At 41.2% G+C, this 11,635-nt stretch overlaps 1 protein-coding gene across 1 annotated transcript; it reads right to left on the reverse strand.

Moving 5' to 3' along the window:
- Positions 1-3,838: 3,838 nt before the first annotated feature.
- LOC131317323 (uncharacterized) lies at positions 3,839-4,516 on the reverse strand. The gene has a single exon (XM_058346880.1). The coding sequence runs from the start codon at positions 4,514-4,516 to the stop codon at positions 3,839-3,841; it is 678 nt and encodes a 225-aa protein (XP_058202863.1).
- Positions 4,517-11,635: the final 7,119 nt, after the last annotated feature.

Here is an 11,635-nt window from a genome sequence, read left to right on the forward strand (position 1 = left end):
GTGAATGGACATTGGACCGATCTTCAGTTTGAAGTATCCTAATTGTTTGGTTGCTATAATAAAGAATATTATTTGTGAAATTGTTTTCGGAAACAAAAAGGCGATTTGTTTTGATATAAAATAACATTCATTCTTGCAATGAAACAATGAAAGTAGCTCAAAATAAATGGATGTCTAGATTAGCTTGCACGTATCTCGATTAATTTTGGAGTCTTGAAATCAATGATCGGATAAACCTTCAATGATCTCAAGATTTGAAATTTTAAGTAATGTTAGGTATAAAGAAAATTTACCCCAAAAGTATCTAAAAAAAAACATTCAATGGTTGAGATTCACTTTGATGATCGGGTCTCACATATCAAAGTGAATTGCAATCACTAGTTGCTCTTTTCGAGGCACTTTTGAGGTAAGTTTTCTTTATCCCTAGCATTATCGTTTCTGAAACAAAATTTGTTTTTATGTTTTAGAAGCAAAGTTATTGGAATGACTTCAGTGACTCCACCCATTTTGGAGATACCGTAATTTTTGGCATAACAAAGCCATTATGAGCATAATCAAAACTATTACAAGCATAACCCAAATCATTACAAGCATAATCAGAACCATAACAAGGCATAACTTGGTTGGTTATGCCTTGGTTGATTTTGGGTTATGCCTTGCTTGGTTTTTGGTTATGCCTAGGGGTGGCAAATTGAACCCAAACCTACTAAGAAATTCAAATCCACCTATTAAAAAATATGGAAAATGCTACGGTGTCCGCCCGCCGTTTGGGGACACCGTAACTTTTGACATAATCGATCATTAAAAGCATAACAAAAATCAGTGATGTGTATAACCAAAACCTTACAAAGGCATAACCCCCAAAATTTCTGGGGATTTTGAGGGTTATGCCTCTGTAAGGTTTTGGTTATGCATATCACTGGTTATTGTTATGCTTTTAATGGTCAGTTATGCCAAAAGTTACAGTGTCTCCAAACTAACCAGGGACACCTTAGCATCATCCTTAAAAAATAGACTCAACTAAACCCATTTATTAGTTGAGTTAGAATGGGTTCAAACCCATCTAACCCATTTATTAATTGGGTTTCAATTGGGTCAACTTAAATGCCCAATGGATCATGAACATTACCCAACAAAAAATGCACGGACGGTTTGTGGGGTGTTTGACATGTAGGCCGAGAAGGAATGGATTTGGGTTTTCTTCAGAGCTAGTCATTTTCCAATCAAGGTCAATACTCAAAGTCTCTCTCTCTCCATTGAATGAGACTCTATAGATGTTTATTGTACAGTTTTCGCTTCTATTTCATTTTTTTTCCAATTAACAGCTAGGGTTTTGTCTTTCAATTCATCGATTTGGAGAAGGAAAACCAGAACAACAATTCACGAAACATGTAAAACAGATACGTAAAATTATTTAAAGTTTACGAAATTTCCTACGACTTGCTACTTGTGCCTTTCATGACTAACGTGGTTGTTTTTGTCTTTTTTTTTAAAGGGTTGGTTCCGCTAATGAATAATTTTTCCCATTGTTTAAGGGCTCCAAATGGGGCATAAAAAAAGATTAGTTAATGCCACATCCAGGCACTGCAAAATTGGGTCCAATTTATCGTAATCGATTAGTTAATATATTGGTTTACTGATTTTCACACAACTATAGCATGATCGAACATGTTCCATCAAGCCACATTCTTTTAGATGAAAAAAAATCAATGAAAAGAAAGATAGATTTTTTTCGGTCAATCGGGATAGTTTGGTAATAGTGTGTCATTTTAATGTATAGCAGTAATATGACCATTTTAATGAACATGGTAATCAAGTGTACATGTATAATATGGGTTGATTTGGATTGAAAAGTCGCACAATAACCTCTTCTTTTTTTTTTTTTTTTGTCTTTATTCAAAAAAAATCGCATTTGTTAGTTTTTGTCACGTCCTTGATTTTTAACATAAATAAGTAATATATTTTAATAAAAGAACCTCGCGCATCGTATATAATACCCAAAAGAGTTTTCCACCTGTTTAATTTACAAACAAGTCCCCATGATTTAAGAAATACAACCTTGGCAATACGGCCCAAAATTAACTTAGATACAATACGATATAGTCAGGATGTTACAAACTTTAGTCAAAAGATAGTTCACGAGTAAATTAGTTACAAAGCCATCTTTGGCCAAAAGTAAGTTTATTACAAAGATGAATAAGTAACTAAATGAAATTAGCTTCCAAAAAAAATTTTCATGTCCAAGCACACCATTGCATGCAGTCTATTACCCAACATTAGAACCTGAAAAGAAGGATTTTGTTGAGTTATGCTAGCTCAGTAGGAAAGTCTTTACCAATGCTAAATGCAAACATGTTGATAAGTGCAAACGAAGAAGAATAAGAAAACTCAGCTTGAATTTATATAGTAATCAATCGACTTGTAAATGAACTTCTATCCAGTTTAAGTGTGTAAGTCGTGTGACACAAACGACTTAGATAATCCCAACTCGACTCGCTAACCCAACTCCCACCATTTGTATTTCCACCCATTGCGTTACCGTACAACGCCACAAGGATTACCGTGTTACCATCCCGTGCGTCACGGTGATCCCTAACGACTCGGGTTACCGTATTACCACCCCTTGCGTTACGAAACCCCTCTAAATCTCCGTATTACCACCCCTTGCGTTACGAGACTGCCTAAACCAATTTCTAACCCGATCAACTATTTTCTCATACAATACGCAAGCTAAGACTCTCACATGATCCATTTTTAGGTAAAACATCATACAATATGCCTACGTCCTCACAAATGCACCATAAACAATCACAAGTACCAATAATTTATAGAATACACTCTAACAATGTCTTAACTACATAATTTTTTATTCGATTCTTACTAACGGAAGACCATCGGAACAAGGATAGCATGGAGAAGTCAAATGAAGTCAATTAGACAAGATTAAGATAGGTTAGGAGGTGTCCAAAAAGATTTAGAAGTGATTGGGGGTCAAAACAATCGACGGAGAAGCAATAGGAGCAAAACTGGAGTTAAGCTCCTGGTATCGATACGCGCATAATCCGTATCGATACAACATTAACTGTCCAAAAAGATAAGCTTACTGTATCGATACGCCACATAATCCGTATCGATACCACGGGGCTTCGGGTAGTGATTTCAGCAGATTTTCAAGGCATGCTCAATAACCAAAATCCAACAACCCAAGGCATGAATCTACACCAAATCAACACATAAACACATAGAAGAGGTAAAGAAGTCCCTACCTCGCAACAATAGCCGAGATTCAAGCGTTTTTGAACGAGCCCTAACCTTTCGAACTCCGAAACTTCGATTCAAGCTTGACCCACGGATCTCCGAGCTTAAGAACGCGAATGGAAGGTTTGAGGGAGGTTGATTCTTGAAGATTTTGCGAGATTGAGTGGAGTTTTGAGTGAGAGGAAAGGAGAGAGAGATAGCCAGTGGAGAGAGAGGGAGAACGGATGAGAGAGAGAATGGAGATAAAAAATGTTCTCCTACTCCTCACACACCCCTATATATAGTCATGTATCTTTTTATTACACCACACTCCCTCAATTCTCTATTCCTTCATTGTAGTCCTCAATCCAAATATCCACCAACTAATCCATATTTTCTCGATTGGGCATTTAATTAACATTTCAAAAATTAAAAATTATTCGGGTCTCTACAATCTATCCTCCTTAAAGAAATTTCGTCCCGAAATTTACAACGCAAGCCAACCAAAATCATGCATCAAGTTATCATGCTCATGCAACAATACATATTACCAAACAATAAACTAACGATCATAAGGTTGAAATTTCTCGACTCACATTGACTAACTTGGAAACAAATGCGGATACTTCTCTCTCACTTCGTCTTCCCTTTCCCACGTCGACTCTTCTTTCCCGAGATGACTCCATAAGACTCGCACTAACGGAATGGTTTTACCCCTCAAAACTTGCTCGCGCAAATCTTGGATACATATCGGCTCCTCCTCGTAAGATGCATCGGCTTCTAACTCTAACTCGGCCCACTCTAGAACGTCTGACGGATCCGGCTCATACTTTCGTAACATCGACACGTGGAATACATCTTGAACATTTGATAATCTTGGTGGTAAGGCCAACCGATACGCAACTTCGCCAATCTTCTCGATAATATCAAACGACCCGATATAATGCGGTGAAAGCTTACCCCTTTGCCCAAAATGAGATAGTCCCCGACGGGGTGACACCTTTAGAAACACGTGATTCCCCACTTCAAATGATAATGGTCGGCAACGACGATCTGCGTAGCTCTTTTGCCTACTTTGTGCGGTTATCAACTGTTGGCGAATCAATTTAACTTGCTCGGTAGTTCTCCTTTGTGCTTCAAGAAGGCGTTGACGAATCGCTTTCAGGTTCTCGGAAGTTTCTTGGATCAATTCCGGCCCGACCAGCATAGCCTCACCCAACTCGGTCCAACAAACGGGTGATCGGCATGGTCTCCCATACAAGGCTTCATATAGTGCCATCTCGATACTAGATTGATAACTATTATTTTATGCGAATTCGACTAAGGGTAGGAGATCTTCCCAACTACCCCGAAAGTCCATAACGCAAGCTCGAAGCATATCTTCCAGAATTTGGATCGTTCTCTCGGATTGCCCATCTGTTTGAGGGTGATACGCGGTGCTAAACAATAAGTTGGTGCCAAGTGCGGCCTGTAGGCTCTGCCAAAAGCGCGCGGTAAACCTTGGATCTCGATCCGACATGATAGAAACGGGTATCCCATGAAGACGGATAATCTCACGGATATATAAACGACTAAGTGTCTCAATTGAATCCGTAACTTGAATTGGTAAGAAATGCGCTGACTTGGTCAATCGATCGACTATCACCCAAATGGCATCGTGCCCCCTCGGCGACCGCGGTAAATCTGTAACGAAATCCATTGTCACGTTCTCCCACTTCCATTCGACCACTGGCAATGGTTGCAACCCCCCCGCGGGTCGTTGATGCTGGGCTTTTACCTGTTGGCACGTAAGGTATTTAGACACGAAGATAAGAACATCTCTCTTCATTTTCGGCCACCAAAACTGTCTACGCAAGTCATGGTACATTTTCGTCCCTCTCGGATGCACGGCTAACGGTGAGTGGTGAAATTCCCTCAAAATTTCCTCCCGACACGAAATGGGTACGAACAATTTTCCTTGGTATCGTAAACCTTGATCGGTGTGTATCATCCACCCCTCTCGGGCATTTTCACTAAGAAACTTGGTACGAAATTCTCCCGCTTCTTCATCTTGCCGTTGAGCCTCAATTACCCGAATCGACAAAGTTGATTGAATGGTCAAGTTGCACAAAGTGACTCCATCACAGAAGTCTTCAAAATGTAGCGCATACGAACCTAAGTTGTTCATCATTTTCCACTCGTGGATGGCTAAACTCGCAAGGTGTGTCGACTTTCTACTCAATGCATCCGCTACCACGTTTGCCTTACCCGGATGATATTGCAACTCAAAGTCGTAGTCCTCTAAGTGTTCCATCCAACGGCGTTGTCGCAAGTTAAGCTCCTTTTGAGAGAACAAGTATTTTAGACTCTTATGATCGGAAAAAACTTTGAACCTCTCACCGTAAAGATAGTGACGCCAACTCTTTAATGCAAAGACGACGACCGCAAGTTCTAAGTCATGGGTAGGGTAGTTCCACTCGTGAGTCTTTAATTGCTGCGATCCATATGCTACCACTCGCCCCAACTGCATCAAAACACACCCCAACCCCTCTTTCGAAGCATCACAATACACGGAGTAGCTAACTCCCTGTTCGGGCACGATCAAACCGGCGCGGTAGTCAATCTTCTCTTTAATTCTTCAAAGGCTTTCTCACACATGTCACTCCAAACAAAATGAGTCCCCTTACGAGTCAATTTAGTCAACGGAGCCGCTAGGTGAGAGAAATCAAGTACGAAACGACGATAATACCCGGCCAAGCCCAAGAAACAACGAATCTCGAACACATTCTTTGGTCGTTGCCAATTCATTACGGACTCTATCTTTCCCGGATCAACGGACACGCCATCCTTCGATACAATGTGACCTAAAAATTTGACTTCGGACAACCAAAATTCACATTTGCTAAGTTTGGCATACAAACAATGTTCTCTCAAAAGTTCAAGAACGATAGAAAGGTGAGTTTGGTGTTCCTCCTCCGAAGGTGAGTAGATAAGGATATCGTCCACAAAAACAACTACAAAACGATCGAGATAAGCACAAAAGATGCAGTTCATCAAATCCATGAAAGTTGTCGGCGCATTTGTCAATCCAAAGGGCATAACAACAAACTCGTAGTGGCCATACCGGGTACGAAAAGCGGTCTTAGGAATGTCTTCCCTCCGAACCCTCAACTGGTGGTATCCGGACCTTAAGTCGATCTTAGAGAAACAGGTTGCGCCTCGAAGTTGATCAAACAAGTCGTCGATTCTAGGCATTGGATACTTGTTCTTAATGGTGACGCGGTTTAACTTACGATAATCAATACATAGACGAAGCGACCCATCTTTCTTTTGGGCGAACAAGGCCGGTGCTCCCCACGGTGACGTACTCGGACGAATAAACCCCAAATCCTCTAATTCTTGCAACTGAACCTTCAATTTCCTTAATTCGGCGGGTGCTAAGCGATAAGGAGGTATGGAGATAGGAGCGATGCCAGGAAGTAAGTCGATAGTGAATTCAATCTCTCTCTTGGGTGGTAAACCGGGTAACTCCTTTGGAAACACGTCCAGAAAATCACAAACAACAAAAGGTAGCTCCCCACGCGCAGACACATCCTCATCTAACGCCATACTCGCTAATAAGGCATACATTGACTCATGCTCCCGAGACTCACACAGATATGGTTATATCGGTTCCCGACACTCCCCGAAGAACTCAAAACAAGAACCCCCAGGCGGACAAATACGGACCCGACGCTTGAAGTAATCTATAGTAGCATGGAACGTCGACAGCCAATCCATTCCCAAAATAAGGTCGAACCCCGACATATTCAGCACAATAAAATCAAAAATAAAACGACGATCTTGAATAATAAGCTCACAATCCCGGCAAATGTGATTTAATGGCGACCTACCTCCTATAGATGTGTCAACAAACAATGGACGACTAATACTCTTGATTTCCAATTCCAAAGCACAAGTAAAAGATGCAGCAATAAAAGAATGCGATGCTCCAGAATCGAATAATACTCTAGCGAAGGAGTTAAACAAGAGAAATGTACCCCCACGATCGATGTTTCCGGGGCCTGAGAAATGACAGGAGGTGGTGGGGGCGGAATGGTAGATGTGATAGCAAAAGCCCTCCCCTGAGTAGTCTGACCCTGAGCATGTCCACCCCGATGACTGGAACCTTGGGTAGGTGTAGATGAACCAGCTCCTCTCTCAGCCTGAGATCCCTGAACTGAAGTGGTCTGACGAAAGTGAGACTGTTGCTGTCTCTAAGTACCCCGAAACGACTGCCGGCCAGAACCTTGTCCACCCCTCAGCTGTTGCATTGAACCCGACTCACTACGTGCCCCTTCTCCACGTGGGCAATTTCTAGCAAAGTGACCGGGCTTCCCACAAGTAAAGCACGTGTTCAAAAGTCGCGGGCATTGGGCGCGAATGTGCCCCGTCTGACCACACTCGTGGCATATGTTTGAGGGTCTATTGGAAACTCCTCGAGTCCCGAACGAAGAAGAAGGTGGAGGCCTAAAATTTGACGGACCCTGTGAAGTCGATGATTGATCTCGTTGTCTCTTCCTCCCTTGACTACCGAAACTTCCCGACGAAGAACTCACACCTCCCATTGGTTGTCTTGGTTCCCAAACCTTAGGTTTTGGGTGCCTCCTTAGGTGTCTCAATGCTCCGTGCACACTCAACGACTTTAGAAAACTTCCCTTTGCGTTGCGCCACAACAAACTTCTTCACGGTCTCATGCAACCCCCTTTCAAATCGCCTACACTTCCTCTCTTCGGTTGCCACTAACTTTGGCGCAAAATAGGACAAAGATTGAAACTTCAAAGCATACTCCGACACCATCATATCCCCTTGTTCCAACTTCTCAAACTCTTCCCTCATCTGTTCACGACTCGTTTCAGGAAAGTATTGCTCCTCGAAGAGCACCTCAAACTCCGCCCAAGTTAAGTTCTCAATATCTGGCTCATTTGCTTGAGCCGCGGTCTTTGCCGCTCTCCTTGCGTCTTTCCTTGATTCTAAGGCCAACTCCCACCACTCATTCACTTCCCCGGTAAGCTGAACGGCTACGATATTCACCCGCAAGTCATCTTCCGTTATCTGAAGAGCCCTGAAAAGTTTTCAGATTTGAGCTAGCCAATGATCGGCCACAAGAGGGTCACTGCTAGACCCATTAAACGTAGGTGGATTTCTACGACTGAACTCCCACATTGCTATCATAGCACGACTATCTGTGTTTTCCCTAGGAGCAGGATTTAAAAGGTTTGCAGCCGCAAGAGCCGCAACGAAATCCCTAGCAAAAGGATTTTGAACGATTGGTACCTCCTCTCCCTAACCGTGTCCGGTCCCCTCCCCCGGATTCCCATTCGGATTCTCTCCATGATGGCTAACTGCATCCTCAATCGGTGTTTCTCGGCCATGACCACGACCTCGGCCACGACCACCCCTACTTTCACCTGCCCTAGCACGCGTTCTCGGAGGCATCTAGCTACAAGTTATAAGAAAGAGAAGTTTCATCAATGACAGCATCATTTCATGAGGTCAAAGCCCCAAACTATCCCAACACGGGTTAAAACAACTCCACGCCGCTCTACTATATTGAAACGCAAAGCCACGTAAGTCATGTCATAACAATGCACACAAGCACACATATGTTATGCAAAAGGCCTGACATTTTGAACCCATGAGACTGGAAGTCTCCCTACGGTCTCAAAGTATTCAAACCTAGACGCTCTGATACCAATTTGTCACGTCCTTGATTTTTAACATAAATAAGTAATACATTTTAATAAAAGAACCTCGCGCATCGTACATATTACCCAAAAGAGTTTCCCACCTGTTTAATTTACAAACAAGTCCCCATGATTTAAGAAATACAACCTTGGCACTACGGCCCAACATTAACTTAGATACAATACGACATATTCAGGATGTTACAAACTTTAGTCAAAAGATAGTTCACAAGTAAATTAGTTACAAAGCCATCTTTGGCCAAAAGTAAGTTTATTACAAAGATGAATAAGTAACTAAATGAAATTAGCTTCCAAAAAAAATCTTCATGTCCAAGCACACCATTGCATGCAGTCTATTGCCCAGCATTAGAACCTGAAAAGAAGGATTTTGTTGAGCTACACTAGCCCAGCAGGAAAGTCTTTACCAATGCTAAATGCAAACATGTTGATAAGTGCAAACGAAGAAGAATAAGAAAACTCAGCTTGAATTTATATAGTAATCAATCGACTTGTAAATGAACTTCTATCCAGTTTAAGTGCGTAAGTCATGTGACACAAACGACTTAGATAATCCCAACTCGACTCGCTAACCCAACTCCCACCATTTGTATTTCCACCCCTTGCGTTACCGTACAACGCCACAAGGATTACCGTGTTACCACCCCGTGCATCACGGTGATCCCTAACGACTCGGGTTACCGTATTACCACCCCTTGCGTTCCGAAACCCCTCTAAGTCTCTGTATTACCACTCCTTGCGTTACGGGGCTCCCTAAACCAATTTCTGACCCGATCAACTATTTTCTCATACAATACGCAAGCTAAGACTCTCCCATGATCCATTCTTAGGTAAAACATCATACATTATGCCTACGTCATCACAAATGCACCATAAACAATCGCAAGTACCAATAATTTATAGAATACACTCTAACGACGTTTTAACTACATAATTTCTTATTCGATTCTTACTAGCGGAAGACCATCGGAACAAGGATAGCATGGAGAAGTCAAAGGAAGTCAATTAGACAAGATTAAGATAGGTTAGGAGGTGTCCAAAAGGATTTAGAAGTGATTGGGGGTCAAAACAATCGACGGAGAAGCAATAGGAGCAAAACTGGAGTTAAGCTCCTGGTATTGATGCGCGCATAATCCGTATTGATACAACATTAACTGTCCAAAAAGATAAGCTTACTATATCGATACGCCACATAATCCGTATCGATACCACGGGGCTTCGGGTAGCGATTTCAGCAAATTTTCAAGGCATGCTCAATAACCAAAATCCAACAACCCAAGGCACGAATCTACACCAAATCAACACATAAACACATAGAAGAGGTAAAGAAGTCCCTACCTCGCAACAATGGCCGAGATTCAAGCATTTTTGAACGAGCCCTAACCTTTCGAACTCCGAAACTTCGATTCAAGCTTGACCCACGGATCTCCGAGCTTAAGAACGCGAATGGAAGGCTTGAGGGAGGTTGATTCTTGAAGATTTTGCGAGATTGAGTGGAGTTTTGAGTGAGAGGAGAGGAGAGAGAGAGATAGCTAGTGGAGAGAGAAGGAGAACGGATGAGAGAGATAATGGAGATAAAAAATGTTCTCCTACTCCTCACACACCCCTATATATAGTCATGTATCTTTTTATTACACCACACTCCCTCAATTCTCTATTCCTTCGCTCTAGTCCTCAATCCAAATATCCACCAACTAATCCATATTTTCTCGATTGGGCATTTAATTAACATTTCAAAAATTAAAAATTATTTGGGTCTCTACAGTTTTGCATCTAACTTTTGTGACTTATTGATTTGTCTAGGTGAAAGGAATTAGAAAAGTAAAAAAATTGATCGAAACTAATTAATTTTCTAAAAAAGACAAAGATAAGTAAAAAAAGTTGTTTTATTGACTTATTTTTGTCTTTATTCAAAAAATTATGAGTTTTGATCAAAAAATTTTACTTTTCCGATTTCTCTTGTTGGGACGAATCAATAAGTTACAAAAGTTTGACGCAAAACAAACAAATGCAAAAAAAATTTGAATAAGGACAAAAATAAGTCACTCAATTTTTTCATGTGCTTTATAAAATTATTATTGGTATATCAGAATTTTACATTTTTATCTAAGATAAACAAAAAAAGAACAAAAAAAAGTAAAACTGTAATTGGGTTAATGGGCGGGTCAAGTTTGATTTTAAATAGGGATGGCATTCGGGGAGGATATGGGGATTTCCGTACCGGATTCCCGAAACCGAAAGGCTATCCAAATCCGCCCCGATACCCAAACAGGAAGGAGAGGAATGAACCATAACCAAACCAAACGGGATTCGGGTAATCCCCGAACCGAATGGGTAACCAAAATCAATTAGAAACCAATTTTTTTTTTTTCAGAAAACAGATTATCAGGGCCGGGTTTGCACAGAACAGATCTTATCTATCTAATTTTTTTATTTTTTTTATCAGAAGAAAAGCCAAAACACGGCTAAAGAGTCACTCTTACATCAGATTTTAACAAATGAAACAAAACAGAAGGGAAAGATCTTAACAATCGAAGTTTGAAACTTTAACGTAGGGAAAGTGTTACTGGCGTAGGAAATCAGCATGCAAGTCTTGCCGACGGTGTTGTCACTGGCCGTCACAAACTTTATGGCCCCGCCGTTGTCATTAAATTATGAAAGTGAAGTTTGCAAAA

Source organism: Rhododendron vialii, chromosome 2a, assembly GCF_030253575.1.
Source record: "Rhododendron vialii isolate Sample 1 chromosome 2a, ASM3025357v1".
Taxonomy (NCBI): domain Eukaryota; kingdom Viridiplantae; phylum Streptophyta; class Magnoliopsida; order Ericales; family Ericaceae; genus Rhododendron; species Rhododendron vialii.